The 21,901-nt window shown below is 49.9% G+C and overlaps 1 protein-coding gene across 2 annotated transcripts; it reads left to right on the top strand.

The window, feature by feature from the left end:
- Positions 1-1,541: 1,541 nt before the first annotated feature.
- Positions 1,542-20,662, top strand: GATA3 (GATA binding protein 3). 2 transcript variants are annotated; one of them, XM_029238268.1, is made up of 6 exons: positions 1,542-1,806; positions 2,241-2,870; positions 5,291-5,827; positions 10,909-11,051; positions 15,570-15,695; positions 19,792-20,662. In XM_029238268.1, exons 2-6 carry the CDS (start codon positions 2,630-2,632, stop codon positions 20,074-20,076), a joined length of 1,332 nt encoding a protein of 443 aa, XP_029094101.1. In that variant the 5' UTR covers positions 1,542-1,806; positions 2,241-2,629; the 3' UTR covers positions 20,077-20,662. The 2 variants fall into 2 exon arrangements, with proteins under 2 accessions (XP_029094101.1, XP_029094100.1); XM_029238267.1 differs by having other exon boundaries at positions 1,543-1,806; positions 10,906-11,051; positions 19,792-20,603.
- Positions 20,663-21,901: the final 1,239 nt, after the last annotated feature.

Below are 21,901 nucleotides of genomic sequence, written 5' to 3'. Positions count from 1 at the left end.
AATTTACTAGTCTTTCTACGAGGATTGTACATTAAAGCAGGACACACACCCCACACCAAGTAAGGCTGAGTATTGATGTTTTTCCTTCACCGCACGAAAGGAATCCTCCAGAACTTACTTTTAGGGACGGTCTCTTCTATGTCGACTTTTTTGTGTGTGTATTTGTAGGGAATTTTTATGGGGCAGAGAAGCGAAGAGGGAATAATGCCTTCAAATAAAACCCCAAATCAAGCTCTTAGTACCGTCCGTGGGAAAGCCTGCGGGAGAACCCACACTCTCTCCTCGCACACATTGCCCTGGGGTGAGCCACGGGTGGAACCTGAGTCTTCGCTTCCCGCCTGTCACTTGCACACCCGGGCCGCGTTCTGGGGCCGGGCGGCTGCAGGAGCCTGAGCGCCGCTAGGGGATGCAGTGGCTCAAAGCACCGAGAGAGACCGGGGAGGTTGGAGCCCGCGGGGCCGACCAATCGCGGCCCGGCCGCAGCCTCGCGCGCTGATTGGCCCCTTCCCGGCCACGCCCCGTGCGCCCCCGCCCCCCTTCGCGGGCCGTCTCTGAGACCCGCTCCCTCAGCTCCGGGCTGCGGGGTCGGACCCGGCGAGTCCCGCGTTCTGCGGGGCCCGGGGGAGGCCGCCGCTGTCCTGCCCGGCGGCCGGGGGGGGGGTCGGAGGAGGGGGCTGGGGAAAAACGCCGGGAGCGGGAGTAAGTAGGGCCCTGGGCGGGGAGAAGGGAAAAAGTTGGGTAACCGGAGTGAAGACCCGAGCGCTTTCTCCCCACCCGCTCTCTCTGTGCTGGGGGAGACAGAGCCTCTCGCCCCCTCTCCTTTTCATCCATCACTATTGTCACTCAAGTCAAAAAGCACACATTGATTACAAATATTAGGTCTGGAAAGGACAGCTGCAACAGCTGAAACATTCGAGAGGCTTGTTAACGCAAAAGACTGGGAGAATGTTGACCACGACCACCAAAGTATCACCGACATTTCAATCAAAGACAGATTTTTTTTTTTTTTCCCAGTTTCTCAATCCCTTAGGTGAGAGAGGCACATCTCCAAGTACTTTGACATTACTTTTGTTTTTCCTGATCACTTTTGCTTGCACAGAGACCCCACATCAATAAACTACCCCATACCCTGGATTGAATGCAAAAAATGTTTGCTCATTTAAAAAGTCTGAAAAAGAAAGGCCGCCTGTAGAAATAAACTTTATGAATGGGGCAGGCCGGTTTCCTCGGCACGGAATAACCCACCGAGCCGGAATGAATTGGCAGGAGCTGGAGCCACATTTAAAGGGCCAGAGCGCGAATTCCCTCCTGCCCGCCCCCTCCGCCCCGAACCCGGGTGCGCCTCGCCCACCCTCCCCGCCGCCCCTCCGCCCTGGCCGCCCTCCGCGGCGCCCCTTTCCGGTCAGTGGAGGGGCGGGAGGAGAGGCGGGGGTGGGGGGGCGGTGAAGTCCTGATCGGGTTTGGGTTGCAGTTTCCTTGTGCTGGTGATCCTGTCCCCTCCTCGCCAGAGCCAGGCTCCTCCCCCGTCGGCGCGGATGACACTAGAACCTCCTTAAGTTCCGTCGCGCCACAGCTGTCTGCGAACACTGAGCTGCCTGGCGCCGTCTTGATACTTTCAGAAAGAATGCATTCCCTGTAAAAAAAAAAAAAAAAAAAAAAAAATACTGAGAGAGCGAGAGAGAGAGAGGAAAAGAGAGAGAGACGGAGAGAGCGCGAGACAGAGCGAGCCACGCAATCTGACCGGGCAGTTTCTGCTCTCCCAGGTCACACGCCTTCTCCTCCTCCTCTCTGCTCCTCGCTACCCAGGTTGGTACCGGCGACTTTTTTTTTTTTTTTAAGTTTGATTTGTTTCCTCTCTCCATTTGGGAGGACTTTAAAACACTGAAAACTCAACCCTCCTCTTTCGGAGAGTTTCTGGAGGCTGGAAAGTAGGTCCTGGGACCTAGGTCCCTGGAGGGAGGGAGTTGTCGTCCAAGTTGGAACCGCTCAGTCAGTCCCGGGTTCCCGGGAGAGCCGGGCTGCTGGGGATGTATTTGGGAGTCATTCAGTCCCCCGCTGCCTCCCGGTTTTCCGACCTCCGGAGGGGGCGTGCGCGTGTGCGCGCGTGTGCGCGTCGTGTGTGCGTGTCCCAGGGGCGCGGGCGCGGGGCCGGGCGGCTCGGGGGGAGGTGGTGCCACTTCATAAACTCAGGTGCTAAGCGCTTAGGTCCTCATCCAGGTCTCCCCTTCTCTCCTTTGCAGGTGACCCGGGAGAGACTCAGTCTTGGAGCCGCCGAGTAGCCCCCGGTGCAGAGGAGCCTCACTTGCAGAGTTCCAGCCAGTCTTCGCCCCCCTTTTACAATTTGGTCCCCCTTTATACTCCCATACCTAATTTTTGGAATTTCTTTTTTCTTTCTCTTCTTTTCGCTAAACTACCCCGCAAAGATTTAAAAACAAAAATCTGATTTGCTCACCTTTCCTTCCTAGCTTTCCCATTTCCCAACTGAAAACAAATCTTTAAACGACCCCCGCCCCTCCGACGGCAGGAGCACCTGCAGAGCCTCGTAGCCCCCGACCTCCCAGCCCGACCGCCCTCCCTCTCAGCGCGCGGGTTCTGGGCCCGGCGAGAGGGCGAGAGCGCAGCCGGGGCCATGGAGGTGACGGCGGACCAGCCGCGCTGGGTGAGCCACCACCACCCCGCGGTCCTCAACGGGCAGCATCCGGACACGCACCACCCAGGCCTCGGCCACTCCTACATGGACCCGGCGCAGTACCCCCTGCCGGAGGAGGTGGATGTACTTTTTAACATCGACGGTCAAGGCAACCACGTCCCGTCCTACTACGGAAACTCGGTGAGGGCCACCGTGCAGAGGTACCCTCCGACCCACCACGGTGAGTCCGCCCCGGGTGCGGGGACCTCCGCCCAGCTGTCCCGGCTCTCGGGTCGGAGAGGCAGGGAGGGACCAGGGGGTGGGGATACCCGGCCAAAGCCCCCAAGTGCCGTTGCTGCTTCATTAAAACAACAACAACAACAACAACAACAAAAAACTGGGGCCCGGAAATGGGCGAGGAAGGCGTCTCGATCGTCGCCAGAGTCTGTTTTTCAAAACAGTCGCAGCAGGCGCCTTTGCGCGACTGCGGTCCCCTGGGCCTGGCGCTCACCTGGCGGGCGCCGCGCTGCAGCCCTCTCTCCCCGCGCGGCCGCTGGTTCGGGGGCCTCGGAGATCCCGGGCGCGGGGAGCCGAGCCTCTGCCTCCACCAGCCACCGCTCCCCCGACCGGGCATCCGGTGCCGGCTAAACCTGGCTGGGGCTGGGTTCTTTCTAGGGGCTTCGCTCCCCCGGTTATCCCCTGGTTCTCTCTCTGGGGCTTCTGCCGGCGTGCCTCGGTATGTTTCTCCGGCACATTTCCAGAAAGGCCAGAGAAACGTATTTATTCCCACCGCTGTGTTTCGGCCTTTCCCCAAAGCTAGTGCATTTGGTTTTTAGACACATCTCCTACCTCTGGGCTCTGAGGAAGGGAAGTCTGGTGCTTTGACCGGGTTTTGGTGAAAAGACTCCCGTCTTAAGTTTGAGACATTTGGGGTTTCCTAGATTCCCGGCTGCATGGAATTTTCCTCCGTCTACACTTTTTGGTTGCCTCATTGCCTGCTCCCCGCAACTCTTGCCTTGCTGTCTCCTTCGGCCCTACAACAGACCCATTAGGCTCCCAAAGAAGATTTGGGATCCATCAGGGTTTCCTTTTATGGAGGAGCGATTCCAGTTGCCTTTTCTTTTCTTTCTTTCTTTTCTTTTTTTCTTTCTCTTTCACCTTGAGGAATTCAGGAGAGTTCTGAAATGGTAGAGAGAAACCCAGCCCCATGTAGTTGGTGGGAAAAAGCTCTTAAGGCTTTCCATCTGTAAGCGTGTTCCCAAAGAAGAAATGGCAGCATTTCAGACAGAGGGGCTGTGAGGCCATCTCAGTTGAGGTCTGCCTTGGTTCCCCGACTTAGATCCCGGGGCTGGGGCCGATGACAGAGCCCCTAGGGCAGCAAGCGTTCTCCTCCCTGCTGTCACCAGGTTTCAAACAATTGTTTCTGCGGATGGGGCGCTCTTTGCTCTTGTCCTGTGCAGATCAGCAGTTAAGTGGAAATGCGGTAGATGCAGCCTTAATATTATTTACTATACTACTTCCTACATAATGGGAAGCTTGACCCTTGGTGTGCGGAGAGCTCTCCTTCCCCCTCGACTCCCCTCCCCTTCCTTTCTCTTAAGATTTTAGTTTCGGTATTGTTCTTAATGGTTAAATAGAATGTCAAACGCTGAGGCAGGTACTGGATTAAAAGATCAATAAGTGTGTGGATTTGTACTTGCCGTTTAAACTTACCCCTCTCAGAGCCTCTTCTGGTCTGAGTTACAGCTGCCTTAAAACTCTGCATTTCAAACGACAGCTCTGTTTACTGTGTGTGTGAGTGAAATAGACACAGAAACTGGAATTTTTTTGTGTCTCAGGGGCTCAGGTGAAAATTCACGTATTGCACTGGTGGAGTCACAACTCTGGGGGCATATGGACCTGTTTTATTTTTTTCCAGTAGGATCTGGGAGGGTGAGAACGGCAGATAAAAAGTACCATCCCAGAGTCCAGGCTTGGAAACTTTCTCCGACAGCCTGAGCGAGCAGTTCACTTCCCTGCAAATCCCATTCCAGGCCTGGCCAATTCCGAGCAAGCAGTGAAGTGGGGTTACGTGCAAGTAACCCAAAAATGCTCCCTCTCCTCTCTTTCAAACCCTCTCCCTGCTCTGGGCTTGGGGAGCTGGCTCTGCAGCTGGGCCTCTCTTAGGGTCCGTGTGTTCTCCTGGCTTTGAGCGGTTGTGTGGCTCACCCCTTCAGGCCTCATCCTTCCCAGCCCACCCTCTTATCAGGCTGCCTGGGATTAGGTCTGGGCTGGGGGCCGCTGGGCCATTGAAGGAAACCAATAAATCAAGTCAGGTTCCAGAGAGGGACCTCAGGGCTGTGATTCAGAAAGTGTATCTGGAGAGGCCAAGGAAGCCAGGGCCCTTCTCGCTCCATGGCAGCACCCCTTGGGCGTCAGACACAGGCCCTTAATTCCCTGGATTTGATGGGACATTGGTGGGGAGATAGGGGTGAAGGGGGTGTGTTGGCCCAGGTACTGCTGGGGCCCCCAAGATCAGGGAGTGTGAGGTCCGGTCTGTGTGGGGATTGTCTTGCCAGGGAGGCTGGGGTGGAGGGGGAGGATGCCCAGGTGCCTGAAGGCCTCTGGGGGCTACTCTTACTCGCCTGTCTCTCTCCCGGGCCTTCCCCTTTACCCACGCAGGGAGCCAGGTGTGCCGGCCGCCTCTGCTGCACGGATCCCTGCCCTGGCTGGACGGCGGCAAGGCGCTGGGCAGCCACCACACCGCTTCGCCCTGGAACCTCAGCCCCTTCTCCAAGACGTCCATCCACCACGGCTCCCCGGGGCCCCTGTCGGTCTACCCCCCAGCCTCGTCCTCGTCCCTGTCGGCGGGCCACTCCAGCCCGCACCTCTTCACCTTTCCACCCACCCCGCCGAAGGACGTCTCCCCGGACCCGTCCCTGTCCACCCCGGGCTCAGCCGGCTCGGGCCGCCAGGATGAGAAGGAGTGCATCAAGTACCAGGTGCCTCTGCCCGACAGCATGAAGCTCGAGTCGGCGCATCCCCGCAGCAGCATGACCACCCTGGGAGGGGCGGCGGCCTCAGCCCACCACCCCATCACCACCTACCCGCCCTACGTTCCCGAGTACAGCTCCGGACTCTTCCCGCCCAGCAGCCTGCTCGGGGGCTCCCCCACCGGCTTCGGATGCAAGTCGAGGCCCAAGGCCAGATCCAGCACAGGTAGGAACCTTCTCTCCCCTCGAGACCTTTCCCCTCGCCCCCCTCCCTGCTCCAAAATCCGGGACAGGGACTAGAGCGTGCCCTCCAGCCCCTCCCAGGGGCTGGGTGGCCGTTCAGACCCTTCAAAGATTTAATATCTTCCCATTCTTCCAGCGGGGAAAGAAAGGTGTGTCCTCTCTCATTCCTGTCTTCAGAGCAGAGGGCAAGTGAGATCTGATTTAAAAGCCACCCGCAAGAGCTGGGGAAGGAAAAAGACAAACAAAAACAAACCCCCGTCTCCTGCCTGTCCTGCCAAGGAACTTCTGGGTGCTGGCAGTAACCTTTAGTCAGTTTCCAAGCGCAAATGGAAGGGGAGGGAATACATCTTTAGTGTTTAGTGCTAAAAACGAAACCTCCTGAAACCCAAACAAACACAGGTCCCTCCTCTGACCCCCCGGCCTCTACGTCCTGACCGTTCTCCTCCGGTCAGCTCAGAGGGGGTCATACAGTCACCAGAGGACAGCCCTTTACACAGACACGTATAAATAAAGCGTGTGTGTATTTTTCGCCGGGGGCGGGACCGTGGCAAAGACAGGACACACGTTCTCTGCGTGGAAAAGAAGTCTCCCATCCTGACTTCTGGGTAGAGAGGTGGGCTCTGCCCTGGGGAGGCAGTTCAGTGGAAGTCAGAAGGGCTAGTTAACTGCAGTATTTTCCAGTGCTGGGAGCTCAGGCAGGGAAGGAAGGCGTCTTACGAGCTACTCCCCGACTGATCTGAAGCCAGAGGGGTTAGGAAGGATGGAAAAAGGTTCCCCAGGTGTGTCTCTGCTTCCTCTGCCCATCCTCTCTCAGAAAAGCACACCCCAGCTAAAAGCGAGCCACATTTTTATTCTCTTGGTGTAGAGGCTGGCATGAAAAGAAACAGTAAAGCCCGCACAAAGTATTTCTGCTTTAAAAATAAAATAATCCACCACCAATGTCGAAGCATCTGAAACAGAGTCGGGGAGTCTCTGAGATGAGATTTCACTGTATTTTTTGAGATGGTTTGGGGAAGATTGGCATGTCTCCTTGGGGGTGTCCATTTCAGGGTGGACAGTCTCTGTCCTGGTCTGTCCCAACTGGGTACCCTCTGCTCTCTCTCTGTAGAGACTCTGTATACACAGAAGTGGTGGAAATCACTTGTCTTTGCTGGATGAGACAACCAGTCTTGAAACAGAGCCTGCAAAACCGGGGTTTAGAAAACTTCCGAGGGAGGGCTCTGGGTGCCCAGTGACCATGAGATCAGTTTCCAGGGTTTTTTTCCAGGGTGACATTCACTCCGACTGCCTGGGCAGGACTGTCTCTATTTAGTTGATATGTTTTAGCTAATCCAATTATTTTCAGACTGCTGCACGCGACAGTTGCATTGTTTATCCCGAGCCAGGAACTTTAATAGAGCCCGGATGCGGTTAGGCTGACAGAAAACTCAGACCTGCGTGTTCAGTACATGAAAGTCGGCAGAGGGAGAGGGAGGTAGGCTCGCTGGTGGAGCTGAAGAGAAAGCAAGAGGAAGGGAGAGCACAGGGCAGGAAAGTGGCCTGGCTGCCTCGGCGAGTGGAGGGTCCCTGGGAAGCGGGGTACAGATCTGCTCACAAAAGCGGGGGCGGGGCGGAGGGGGCTCGATCGAGGCTCCGAGGCTGATGGCAGTAAGAGAACAACCTGTCCATTTTGAAGTCGGGGTGGGCTTTTTGGGGGAAAGTTCTCTTTTCTGGTAGGGCTAAGAAGTTGGGGACCAGATCGTGGTGTCTGAGGCTGGGGTGGTGGTTTGTGTAGGGAGGGGACAGAGTGACTTTTCCAAATGCCTCTTGTCCTCTGCCCTCATTTCCGCATGTGATCTCTCCCCCTCCATCGGGCACACCTTCTGCCTTCGGGTTTGCCTGGCTTTTCTGTGTCTTCCCTGGAGACCGGGACATTTGGGGAGGGGGGAGGGGCGAGGGCGAGGGCTGTGGTTTCCCTAAACCAGACCCAGGGGTACCTGTATACCTATTTTCTTTTATTTTGTTTTTGGAGAGGAGAGGAGCCGGTTTAAATTTGGCTTTTGACTTCCTCCTCCTTATTCCTTTCTCACAGTCAGAAAAACCCAGAGCAACACAATTGGGCGGCGAGGGAGCTGGGACTTTCGGGAACGTGGAGCGCGCAGGGCAGGTTTCGAGGCTCCGTGAAGAGGGTGGAAGGAGTGGGAATTCCTGAGAAGGGGATTCTCTTGGTTTTAGTGGTTGCTTTTCTGTTTTTTTTTTTTTCTTTCTTTAACCTCTTCTTTGCTATTGTCTGAAGGAGGAGCCCAGAGAAGGGAGGGTTGTCGCATTTTGGAGAAACGGTTGAGCTGTGGTTTAGAGCACCTATTGCTTTTTTAACGCCCGGGCTGTCCGGGCTGAGATGTGTCTTTGCAAACAAGACACCAAGCCTTTTGTGTGTGTGTGTGGGGGGGGGACCATTTCTTAGCTCCCCCCACTCCACCGTGGGCATCCAGCTCCCCCTTTTTCTCTGCAGCCTCCCTACTCCTTCAGTCCAGCCTCAGTTTCAGGATTTCAGTCGGAGGCCAAGGGGTGTTTGAAAATGGCTGTTGAGCGTTAGGAGGCCTCCCGGCGCTGTGGTTGTCACCTAAGAGCGAGGTGTCTGTCTGAGCAGCTCACAGCAGGCGGTGAGCGAGGAGAAAGAAAGCAGGAGACAGTCAGGGCCTCCGTTAGGAAAACTGCTTGTTTGCTGAAGTCACAGATGAGAGGCAACAAGGAGAGAAAAAAAATAAAATAAAATAAGAAAAAGCCACGCAAGGCAATCACAAACTTGCCGAGTGAATCAAGACAGAAAATTGCTCTAATGTGCAATTGCTGGAGAAGCAACTGTTGCTGGCTTTCAAGGTCCCTCGGAAAAGGAAACTGTTATTCTCCCTACTGGCTGACAAAGGAAAGGAAATCAGACTAATCGTGTCAGGCAGGGAGATCCCCTGGCCCAGGTGCCCAGGAGCGGGGCAGTCCAGCCCGAGCTGCTGGGGATGCAGGTGACTTGGAGCCCGAGAAACCCCCCAGAGGTCTGGGACAAAACGGCTGGGAGCCCGAGGCCCCTGTCTGCCCAGGATGGGGAGCATGCCAGGCCTGGCCAGTGTCCCCAGAAGAGGCTGACACAGCGCCCACCAGGGGCACGAGCACTGCGGGGGCCCTGGCTATGCCTGCGGCCACACCTCCTCACCCACTCCCCCTCTCCTCCCCCCGTGCCTCTCCCACCTTCAGCAGCCACGTCCCGAAGGCTTTTGACCCCAAAGCAGAGGAATCTGGATGTGATTCAGCCCAGAGCCTACTCAGAGCTGCTGGGTGCCTAGCAAATGCTCCTGGCCCATGAGGGCCACGTTTCTGTGGATAATCTCAGGGATGCTTGGAAGGCTCTCTGTAGACCCTGGGTTAAGAACTTTTGGAATTTGGAGCAAGAAATTGAAATCTCTCAACTCCTTAACATTTTTTTTTTTTTTTTTGAGAGCCTGTCCCTGGAGAAAAGCCCGGGCTCAGGGGTGTAAATTCCTTGCCACCCTCATACTTGGTCTGGGGGTTTCCTAAATCTGAGCAGGTCCCTGGGCCCTGGGCTGGCCTTGCCCTCCTCGTGGGGAGTCAAGATTCCCAAGCGTCCTGCCTGCGGGTTCCCTTCCTCCACCCCGTCTTCCTGGTAGCTTGGGGTCAGCTGATAAATCTCTTAAAACAACTGGTAGGGGCTCATCTTTCTCCCCTACCATCCCCAAGCCCCTTCCCAGCACCCTAAAGACCCTTTCCTGACTCCTCTTCTTGGGGGCACCAGCTCTGCTGAAGCCACTGGCCCTGCAGGGTTGGGGGCTCCTCCTGGGTCCCTCTTGGTTGGCAGTGAGGCTGGTGCATCCTCGCCAGGAGAACGAGGCCCCTCAGGAGCGGGGCAGGTTCTCCCAGAAACCGTCCTGTCCTTCCTCCTCTCGGGGAAGTTGAGAAGAACTCTGTGAGCAAACTCCCCTCCTCCTAAAATGGTATCTGGAGGGATTCTCTCCCAGGGCTTTCCCTCTCGAGGTGGGTCCCCGTCACTCTCCAGCCCCGGGATTGAGTGCTGTTTCAACCCGGCCTGGCCGGTTTTCTGTTGATTTTGTTTGTTTGTTTTTTTTGGAAAAAGAGCGACTGCAGGCAAGTCTTGGTTAATGAGCCACAACCCAAGGGCCTCCCCCCTGCCCTCCACCCAGAAACTGGCCTCTTCTCCTGACTCTGCCCCTCCCAACGCTTCCCCTCGTTCTGTTTCCCTCCCTCCCCATCTCCAGCTTCCTTGCCTTCAAGATTGCTCTGCGTTTCCCTCCAACCTTCAGACTGGGGTCTCAGTGGCTGGAAAACCACAGAAAACCTTGGGTTTTTTCTAGAGAGTAAAAAAGATGATGGGGGAATGAATGAGTGGACCCTGCTGGGTCTTCATCTATTCCTTGCCAGCAGGGGACATTTTACAGTTTTATTGGAAGTAAAATCTAAGGCCCTCGGTACTAAAATCAATCAGCCGATTGATCCATCTGTTCATCTGTTGATTATCTGTTTCTCCATCTGGCTATCGATGAACCTCTCCTTTGGCCCCATCCTAATCTTCATTATTTAATCAATCCGCATAGACAGAGCTGGTGACGATAATGGATCATCTTTGTTTTCGTCCGAGGGAAGCGAATGGAATGTTGTGCTTTCGCCATCGACCGGGGCTCAGGGTTTTCTCAGGGAACTGTTTCAAGTTGAAATTCGCCTTCCTCCTTGGCTCTGCCTGACCTTCCCCGTCAAGTCAGGCAGGCCCAGGACGAGGTTCTGCTGCTACTGATTTCTGTGCTGTTTCTTGGGCTGGGAGCTGTGTGTGTGTGTGTGTGTGTGTGTGTCCACGGGGAATGGTTAGGCCATGAAAGTGTCACATAGTAACTCTTTTCAACTCAGGAGCCACCTTCAAGGGAGCTGGGCAAGTTCCCCAAAAGAGGAAAAAAGAGATAGAGAAGAAGTTCTCCATTGAACTTTCATTGCCTAATTCTGCTGACAGCTTTTCTGTGTGTCTTCCTTCCATAAGTGACTTATGTGTGATCTTGTTTTCAGAAGGCAGGGAGTGTGTGAACTGTGGGGCAACGTCTACCCCGCTGTGGCGTCGAGATGGAACAGGGCATTACCTGTGCAACGCCTGTGGGCTCTACCACAAGATGAACGGACAGAACCGGCCCCTCATCAAACCCAAGCGAAGGCTGGTGAGTTGTCCTAGGGAAGCACTGGCCCGACACTCTCCGTTTTGTGTCTTTAAGTTCCTCTCTTCAGGAAGAAGGGCTTTCTGCTGGAAATTGGCAGGACGGCTCAAATCAGCTCACTTGGGATAGTTTTCTTTTTTCTTCTTTGTTTTCTTTTTTGCAAATTACATATACAGAAAGGGCCCCCCGCCCCTGCCTTTCTCCCCTTCCATGGTTCTTAAGTCACTTATCACATTTTTAAGGATGCTCACTTCTGGGTTATCAAATCTTAAATGTCTTCACTGATAGAATGATTGCTTTCACAGGACCAGGGTGACTGATTTAAGATGCATTGATAGTCACGGTTTCACAGAGGAATTCAGTACGGGGATGGAGTGTCCCAGGTGCCACCCAGAACTTGTTTCTGAAGTCATACAAGTGGGCTCCTAGGAAGTAATTACAGTCTCAGGGTTGCCTTAGTGCCATGGATGAGATCTCATGGGCCAGGGCTAATTAACTGAATTTCACAAACAGCAGCCCTTGGGCTCAGTGGAGTTTTTCTTCTTCCTTGGTCTGAAGAATTGAGGAATTGCCACAGGTAATTCCTGTGGGGAAAACTGTGTGATTCCTGTCCTGCTTCTTGGTTTCCCCTAGTGTCTGGTCTTATTTTCCCTTTGAACTCCTGCCGGTCGGGTGACAGTTTCCTCTCTCCCCCCCTCTTTGTCCCCTTCTTAAACCTCTTGACCCCTAGGAATACTTGAGAAAACCTGGCACTGGCAAGCATTTATAAGGAAAACTAGCCTGAGACGTTCATTTGCAAACTTGTCTTTGGAATCTCAGGCCAGATTGAATAGCAAGTGTATGTAACAGACAAATAAAAGCAGGCTTGGCAAATGATAACTGTAACCACAGTCAAGAGATCAAAATGCTTTTTGTGGTGATTCACCAAGTAGAGAGGGGAGGAGGGGAATTTCCCCATGCAAATTAATGGATGAAGCCGCATCCCTCAGATTCTAAGGTGGACCCTTCCCAAATCCTCTGCATTCTTTTTAAAGAATTATTTGTCTTCTCCATCAGATTTTGGTGCAAATCAACACCTTTCACATCCTCTTCAGAAGAAGGAAAATCTTTCTAGGGATGGCAGTGCCCACGTGACTTTAATTTTTGGCAATCCTAGGTCTCTAGGCTTTATTCTTTCTGATCTTTGCCCCTTTCTCCAGCTCTCTCAACCTTCCCCCGACTTGTCCCCATGCTCTTTGGTACTTTTTTTTTTCCTTTCTCTCATGTGTAAAGCTAACTTCCTAGGAAAAAGCTGCCGGATATCTGAGCTCTGGAGATAACTCATAAACAACAACTCAGCTTCCCCAACTTAAACATCAAGATGTTTGAACGTATCAGAACAAGACGTGTTTGAAAAAAAAAATGGCTGGAGATGTTAGCACAGAATGAATATGATCGCACCACAAAAGAATGTTCTGAATCACTCAAAACCTGGCCTTAGAAAAAAAAAAAAAGAGAGAAAAAAAGAAAAGGAAAGAAAAACAAAAGAAAGAAAACTAACAACAAAAAACTTCTTGTTAAAATAAGTCATAGTACCATTATAATTGGACTTTTTTTTTTTAATGTAAAAGTAAAGAAGGAAAAAGAGAGCAGTAAAGTGTCAGACCCCGTAGTTGTCTGGTTGATAAGCAAGAGTACATTTGACATTTTCTTGGGGTTTCTTCTGTCTGGGTAGATTGTACAGGAGGGCTGGACTTGCATTTTACATAATTTTGTCTTCATTCACCTTTCATAAGAAATCTCTAGAACTCTGAGTAATAATTACTTTTAATTCTAGAGTTCCTTCGCTGTCACATGTGAAGCTGCCTTCTCTTTCTTACTCATCTCTTCTGGGTGGTTTTTAATTTTTAGTTCCATAGAATTCACATGCTCCAGAGAAACACTCGGGGCCCATTCAGGATATATATACGTATATTTTTAGCCCTTAGATGTATTTGACTTCTCAATATCTAGAACTTTCTTTTTGTTCTTTCCTATATTTCCTGTTCCTCCTTCCCTGCTCTGTCTCTCCAGTTTGCTGCTTTTGCACACTTGCAGACTTGCTGAAGACCACCCTGCCTGCCCCCTCTGTGTAGTCAGCTCTTCCATAGATGCATATCTAACACTGAATGAACTCGTGCAGGAAATAGAAGGGAAGACCCATAGAATTGTTTTCCTAGTGTTGCAAGATTTTCATAAGTCTCACAACTAGCTTGCTTTGTTAATATACTTTGTCTTCTGCTAGTGACCCAAACAGTGACTTTTAGAGGTTCTGTATAAATTCTCATAAAGTCTAAGCCTGTTTGGATTCATGTTACCTTCAATACACTGCAAAGGGCTGCACCATGAGCGTGGTTATTTGGAACTCTTATTTTATCGGTTGGCATTGTGCACTTGCACCATCCCTTCTCAGTTGTTGGGCCGGGAAATCCGGCACTTGCGTAGATATTAGTCTGTTATATCCAAGTATTTCTTTTAAAGGGGGAAGACCAGTCCAGGACTATAATAATAATCACGTGATAATGTAGTTGTCAAAATCCTTAAGCACCAATTTCATATATCATTTTCCTCCCAAGAGTACACAAGAGCAACGATTAAGTCTTAAATTATCATGTTTCATAAAGGCAGGTGGACCAGAGGCATGTGGGATAAGAGACAGCACTCTTGGACTGCAGTGAATTATTTTCCAAATGGACAACTCAAAAGTAGAACCTTCTCAGTTATGAGGGAGAAGGGCTGTTTTTCCTTTCTAGTTCCTCAGGACGCAGAAACTAAGAATTACTAAAAACAAACAAAGGAAAAAAGCCACAGCTCTGCTATTTAAACCTGTGGGAAGGGGCAGCATCTCTGTGGAACAATTGAGTAGCTTTGAAAGGAAAGGAATCAGCTTGGTTCATTCAGAATTGCCACTGGGTTTTCAATATCTGACCTCTTCGGGTGTTTGGCCCAACTTCTTGCTGGATAAAATACTGAGGGAAAAGCACACCCTGATCCCTGTCCTTTCGTTCTGTGCTTTCATAACCATGCCAGAATTTTCTTGATCACAGATAAAGACCAGATGAATTCTTTTTTTTTTTTTTTTTTTTTTTTTGCGGTACGCGGGCCTCTCACTGTTGTGGCCTCTCCCGTTGCGGAGCACAGGCTCCGGACGCGCAGGCTCAGCGGCCATGGCTCACAGGCCCAGCCACTCCGCGGCATGTGGCATCTTCCCAGACCGGGGCACGAACCCGTGTCCCCTGCATCGGCAGGCGGACTCTCAACCACTGTACCACCAGGGAAGCCCACCAGCTGAATTCTTACTCCTTCTCTTGCCTTTGATAATATTTTTGAGTCCCAGGGACTGAAATAATTTTGCAGTTGAAATTTTCTTTTTATGTTGCAAGGGGGTGTGAGGAGATGAGAGATATATGGTTACAAGTGACCCAACCTCATTTCCTTTCAAAAGTTTTTGAGCTTAAGTTTTCTTTTTTAACGTATGGACATAGGAAATAGTCCCCTTATACATTTAAGTGTGTCGAAAAGCGAAAGAAAAATCTCCCTTTTAAAGGAGATGAGGGCAGTGACACAAGCAAATAATGAAAATTCAGCTTGGGGCTGACATCTGACCTGTAACCATTTTGCTCTGTGAACAGCAGATAGGAAGCACCTACTTTCAAGAGGGTGGAATGAAATGAAATTAGGAGCGGGGCCAGTGTTCCTGGTGGATTGCAAAATTCCTTGTTCCTCTCAGTTTGTCTCACTAACTGAAAGCCACCTAAAGAGGATGAAGATGGCTGTCACCACGAGTGACCAAATCTGAAAGCGTGGGCCGTGCACATTTAGGATGCCTGCAAATTGGCTGAGGTCTTGTTCACTTAGGGTGTCTGGCTTGGTGCTTTCTCCGTGGCCCATCCCGTGGGTGCCAGCCACACATGCGTAGACGTTCTCTCATTCTGTCAGCACTCTGCCCTCCTTATCATCCAGCGTTTCTTTATTTGGGATCTAGAAAGCGCTTTTGATGCTTGGGTTTGTTCTTCCTTGGCTGTTGGTCTATTGTGATGACCAGTATCCTTGTTGAGAACTGCTTTTCTGGGCAGTTGCTCTTGAAAAAGACCTCCTGTAAGCCTGGCAAAGGAAGCCACTGAGAGCCTGGTACCCAAACTAGTCTGGTTAATTCAAAATTGCTACCCATAAAAATGAAACATCTGGAAAACTTTGGGGGGAGGGAGGGGGGCTCGTTATGTCGGTGAGGTGATGTCGGCTTTCTCGTCCTCCCAAATCCTTCCCCAGGGGACAGCAGGCTATGTGCTGACCACCGGACTATGGTCTGACCTGCTCCTATGCCAGTGGATTGGCTTCATGTTTCTTCTAGATGCAGATTTTGGGGATCTTTATTACTTTCATGTGGGCCACTTGCTAGTTTTCATTTCAGTGATAATTTTTTTTGAGTTGGTCTCCGTAGCTCTGCAAACCCATTTAACACTTGTTTTGATTTTTATCCTCCCCTCTCTTCCCGCTCCCCAGTCAGCAGCAAGAAGGGCAGGTACGTCCTGTGCAAACTGTCAAACCACAACCACGACTCTCTGGAGAAGAAATGCCAATGGAGACCCTGTCTGCAATGCCTGCGGGCTGTACTACAAGCTGCACAATGTAAGTGTCCCGGGGACCCGCCCCCCCTCCCGGAATGGCCCCCTTTGGATGATGCCCAGTGCACAGCATCCCCCTTCCCTGGTCCCCTTTCTGAGTTTTTTAAAAAAGAATTCTATTGGAGTATAGTTGATTTACAATGTTGTGTTAGTTTCAGGTGTACAGCAAAAGTGGTTCAGTTATACCTATACTATATCTATTCTTTTTCAGATTCTTTATCCATCTAGGTTATTACAGAATACTGAGTAGAGTTCCCTGTGCTCTACAGTAGGTCCTTGTTGGTTATCCATTTGAATCGCCCAATGACAAGGCTCAGAAAAGGCACTGCAATAGGACCCAGTGTAGGAGAGGACTCGGCACAGCGTAGCCTTGCTGAGATTGAAGACTCTAAAGCAGATGACCCAGCCCCTTAGTTTGTATTGGAAACAGTACGCATGGTGGGCCTGGTCTGGGTTTTTAAGGGGAGAAAAATCTTTCTCTTGGAAAAACCAAAGTCACCAGTCATATTTTGATGTTTCCTTGAGTTTTTAAACGTTTTGCAAAAAAAAAAAAAGAGAGAGAATGAGCCAGTGCAAAGAGAAAGGTAAATAGGATTGTAATGCACGGCACGGGAGTTCAGGGCGATTCAGTTACTGAGGGGTAAAGAGGCTTGGTGAATTTTAAACGGATTCTCTGAATAAAAGATACGAGATGAGAGATTTCATCTGCTGAGTTTGTCCTCACCAGGAGAACTCTTGCAAAGCAGCCGACGGAGATTATCCTTACCAGGGGAAAGAATGCTTTTCTCCTTCTAGATCACATTAGCAGAATGATAATTGTCAGTCAGTCACATGGGTTTGGCTGTGTCATTTTTAATCTTTCAATTTGGGGGTCCTCCCATTTTGCAATATGTTTACCTTTAAAAAAAAATTTCAGCTATTTTTTTTTTTTTTTTTCCCTGCAACAACTCTGGCTGACAGGCCATGACCCTTATGAGGCCAGAAGTTTATGTTGATCCCAGAGAAAGAATTTTGTCTCTGTCTGTCTGTCTCTGTCTGTCTTTCCCTGTGTCTCTCACATCATCTCTCTGGCTCTGTCTGGTTCTCCTGAAGTCTCTTGACCAGTCTGATTTTGGTAATGTCTGGGAGTGAATGGGGGAAGGCGGAGGGCTTTGCTCAGAACCATTCTGACAGTCAACGCATCTTACCCAGAAACACCTGGGAATTGGGGAGGAAGCTTTTTTGGTTAGCGTTTTTGAATCACAGGAGAACTTCCCAGGGTGACCCCAGCAACTAGTCCTTTTGTGCTTCTTGGGAATGAGTTGATTTGATTCCTGGGGACCCCCGTAACACTCACCTCCCTGTCCATATGCCGTCCGCTCTCGAGAGGAGGGGCCCGGCGCTGACGGAACGGGGCTCTTACTACAATCCATCGTTTCTCTCCCACACATCCTCAGACTGTGGTCTGTGTACATTTATCAGCAATGAAACCCCAGGCCCGTTTTCACTTTGGGGAATTTCCTTACTCACTGCCGTGGAGAGAAGCAGATTTGTGATTAAAATCTGGAAGATTTGGGGCCTTAAGGTTTATGAGCTACCCAGTGGTTGGTACAGCCGATCAAATGATTTGGGGGTTGTAATGTATGGTTTTGCAAAGAACTTTCATGTTACTTGATTACATTTGAGCCTCAAAGAGTCCCATGATGTAGACAGGGCAGAAATTATTTTGATTTCCCTTTTACTTGAAGAAATGATGACTCAGAGAAGTAAGGAACATGGCTGATGAAGTAGAAGGGCCAGGATGGATTTCTGAATTGCGTAAGGCCTTGCGGGGAGATCAGTAACCTCAGGACTAATAGAGAACAGAGGAGAGTAAGCACCTTCTCATTTTAGAATGTACCAAAGTTCTGTTCAAAGTAATGAATTGTGTGTGTATATATACTTCTCTCCTATTTCCACAGAAGTATAGGAATTATGAGAAACGAACCAGCTATAAATCCCTTTGACTAGTCAGCCGCAGTGAGACAGGCTCTCAATTGTGTCCAATCTAAAAAAATATCTATTTCTGAAGAATACGAATTTCTCATTAAATCAAAGACAGGTCAAGGAACCTTCTTCACTCCTCACTCCCGCCCTATTCTAAATTAGCTCCCGACTTCATGGTTGGGCCCCAGTGGCTGGGAGATAGAAGCGTGCTCATCCACCAGAGTGGTTCTTCTGCCTTCTCTGGTTTAGTAGGAATTCACAGAAGGAGGCGGATTTGTTGTGTATTTAACAATAAGAGATAATAATCTATTAACATTCTCCTCTTGTTGTGTTTTGTTCTGCCCATCGAGATACCATGCACGACCTAAGTTAGTTCCTGTTTTCTTATCTAGGTGTGTAGATAACTACCTATCTCAGTATCAGTGTTGGGACTAGTTATCTGGCTTTGTGTGTCTATCTGTGTAACTAGATATTATATTTAGATACCTGGCTCTGTATATCTAGATATCAGCGTAAAGAGCCATGTGTCTAGGCAGTATCTTGGGGGAGATTCGATGTGACAGTAGATTCCTATCGCCTCTGTAGGCTGCATCTTTATCTTGATTATGACTTTGAGGAAGGAACCCTGAGATGTTCTTTGGGCAACGACCTTTTAGGTCCTCTGTCGTCACTCACGTGGCCTTCCTGCACAAGGGGGAAGGCAGGTGTCCGTCCCACGGAGTGGTTCTGTACCCCTCTCCGGGTGACCAGCTCAGGCCCAGGAAGCTGTGGGTTTGCTGCTACCAGTAGTGTCGTCGGAGCCTGGCCTTCTTGGCTGCTAGATTCTTTCTTCCTCAACTATCCCTTTCTAGCCTTTGGAGCAAACAGGCAGGTCCTAGAGCCATGAAATCTTCTCTTCCTCCACCCTTGAGGACCCTGGAGGAAGGAGTTGTTTGTTTCCCAAGCAGTCAGGAGTGACTGAGACCCTGGCCTTCCCTCTCTGAGTCCCTTTGCCCATTTCCCCAGAAACACGGCCAGATGTGTGGTTGGTTTGCTGCTCTACGGGCAGATGGCCGCTATTGAGGTCAATCTGATTCTGACTCCTCGTGGGGAATGATCTCAGTTTGCTTTGTCAAGTCCCCTCTCTTGATTCTTCTCCCCACCCCCCTAAAACAAATGTGTATTCAAAACAAAACACATGAGGCTTATCAGAAAGAGAGCGATGGTCTGCTGCCCCGGGGACGGAAGACTAGCGCTTGCCTCTGTCTCTTTACTCAACTTCAGGCCTAGTCTTTGATTTTTAGGAGGAGAGTGCTTTCAGGCTAGCACAGGGCTTTGTACCCCGTAAGTGGATATTAAATTCTTGTGGATTGGTTGTTTCGCTGTTTGTCTAGTAAGAAGTGGATAGTCGGGACCAGGTAGAAATTGCAACTTTCAATCATCACCGTGGCTGTGACGTGGGCAAGAGCTTATGTTTCGGAAAGACACTTTGTATTAAATTATGACCCCAGAACTTACACATTTCAGGGGAAGATTTTACAGCACCTCTTGTTTAGAGAAGTTCGTCAGAAGAGAGACAACCAGACATGACTTTGAAGAGGGAAGCAGTCCTAGCTTCTCAAGGCAGAGACAGACACTTAAGATCGATTGCCTTGCACAGTCCTAACACAGATTTTGGACCAGTAGACAAGATATTATTTCCCCCCTTGAAAACCCCTCCATTGCCTCCATGCTCATGAAGTAGTCTAAGGTCATTCTAATGGAAGAAGACAAGTTATTATTATATTTTAGTTAGCAGAGAAATACAACCATCTTGGGTGGGTCTCTAGAATATGGTCCTTGGAGACGGAAGGTTCCCTGAGGCAAACTTTCCCCCAAATGATTGGTGCAGATGAATGTAATGAATAAGCCCTGCTTGGAACACCTTACCTATGGCCTCTTGGTTTCTGAAATTGATAGAGGCTGACAGACCCCCACCGCAGAACCCTAGCCTGCAGGACTCTGGGTCCCTGGGAAGGAGGCAGGAAGGGGCCCCCTGAAAGCAGATCCCTGATCTGGGGCAGTCAGAGGAACCCGGGTTGGGGTGTGAAAGTCTGCACTATTTCAGAGCCAGCCAAATAAAGTAAAAAAAAAAAAAAAAATTGATCTCTGTTTAGATTAACAGACCCCTGACTATGAAGAAGGAAGGCATCCAGACCAGAAACCGAAAAATGTCTAGCAAATCCAAAAAGTGCAAAAAGGTGCACGACACGCTGGAGGACTTCCCCAAGAGCAGCTCGTTCAACCCCGCCGCCCTCTCCAGACACATGTCTTCCCTCAGTCACATCTCACCCTTCAGCCACTCCAGCCACATGCTGACCACACCCACGCCGATGCACCCGCCCTCCAGCCTCTCCTTCGGACCTCACCACCCTTCCAGTATGGTCACCGCCATGGGTTAGGGTCCCTGCTCGATGCTCAAAGATCTCCAGGCGAGAGTCCCTCCAGCCCCTTCTACGTGCATTTTTGCAGGAGCAGTATCATGAAACCGAAACCCGATGGATCTATATGTTTTTGCAGGCAGAAAGCAACACGATGTTTGCCACTTGGACAGAGGAGCCCACTGTGGTGCCTGTGTCGTCACTCCCTGAATCTGGATGCCATTGTGAATAAGCCGTTCAGACTCATATTCCCTATTGAACAGGGCCTCTCTAGTGCTGTGAAGAAAAAATCGCTAAACATTGCATATAACTTACATTGTAAGAAATACTGTACATTGGAAGAAGAAGACTTTATTGCCTCTGTCAGGAAGGCACGAAGGACGCCATGCATTTTAAGGACGATGGAAGAAAATAAAGTGTGGAAATTAAGATGAAACTAGTTCTGATATCCAAACGGACAAACTACCAGTTTTTTTTTCCTTTTCCTGGTCACAGTTTGATGCATTAAAAGAAAAAAAAAAAAACAAAAAGGAAAAAAAAAAGAAAAATGTTGTAGGCGAATCATTCGTTCAAAGCTGTGGGCCTCTGCGTAGGAAATTCTATCACTCCGGGCAACGCGTTACACTCCCAGATTGCCATGGAGGGTTCAGTTAGACTTTCCTAGGCCTCCATGCTTTGTGAACAAGTCCCTGTAATTGTCGTTTGTATGTATAATTCAAAGCACCAAAGTAAGAGAAGTTGTAGATTTATTTCATCATATTATACAGACTGAATGGTTGTACAAATTTATTTCCTGCTAGTGTTAAGAACTGCTTTTTTTGTGTGTGTGTGTTTCCGTTTTAATATTTTCCTTCTCTCTCAATTTTTGGTTGAATAAACTAGATGACATTCAGTTGACCTAAGGCGGTTGTGCTCCACAGGGCTGATTTTGTTTTTCCTTTTTGTTCCTCAATGATATTTATTAAATAGCTTCTAAGGGTACAAGAGCATCTGTCCTTTGTCACTTCTCCTGCAGCCTGTGCTATGAGGGTAGCAGTGTATGAGCTACCCGCGTGCATGTCAGCGGCTCGGGCCCGACAGCCCGGGTTCTGAGAGCAACCTGGCTGAATGTTAGCACCTGTTGTGTTCTGTGTTAGTGATCACTGCCTTTCATGCAGTCTGTTGGAATAATAATATAAAAAGATAATAAAGTTAAAAGATTTAAAAACAACCACATAACATGGTATCAAGAGTGGTGGCCAAGCTCTTCTAAAATCTGGTAGCTCTAGCTAATTGAAGCAAAAGGAGTTTAAACAAAACAAAACAAAATAACAAAGCCCAAACTTGTTCAGTTATTCACTAGGAGATAAGGCAAACCCCAGACAGTCAACATCAATTCATTTGGGAAACTGGGGATCTTTGGGGCTTATGGGATGCAGCCCAGAGGAAGGCATCCCCAGGCTGGAGCAGGTTCTGTGGTCCTCTCTGAGCTGCCGTTCCCTCCTCCTTGTCTAGCCTCAAGGAGACGATCTTCTAGCAGGAGAAACAGGAAGATTTCCTCGTTGGGATTCTCGGGTGGATTTGCAGTTGATGGATCTCTGCAAGATGGAAAGGAGCTGGGCTTCACGTCTGTTTTGCTTTTCTACTGTTGAATTGAATAACATCACAGTGAAGGGTTGATTGGAATGTTTGCGAAACATGAAATAACCATTTTGTAACCTACGCTGTATAGTTTCCTTTTACTCTGTTGACAGAATGTGTAACGCTGGCACACATCTGAAAAATCTCTGTTAATCGCCTCTCTGCTTTCTTAGCAAATATTTCAAGCCTAAAGCTCAATGTTGAAATAAAGAGGTAGAGGATTACT

Source organism: Monodon monoceros, unplaced genomic scaffold, assembly GCF_005190385.1.
Source record: "Monodon monoceros isolate NGI ecotype Baffin Bay Population unplaced genomic scaffold, NGI_Narwhal_1 Super_Scaffold_21, whole genome shotgun sequence".
NCBI classification, from domain to species: Eukaryota; Metazoa; Chordata; class Mammalia; order Artiodactyla; family Monodontidae; genus Monodon; species Monodon monoceros.
The sequence above is the reverse complement of the archived record's forward strand: the minus strand, read 5'-3'. Positions and strand labels throughout refer to the sequence as shown.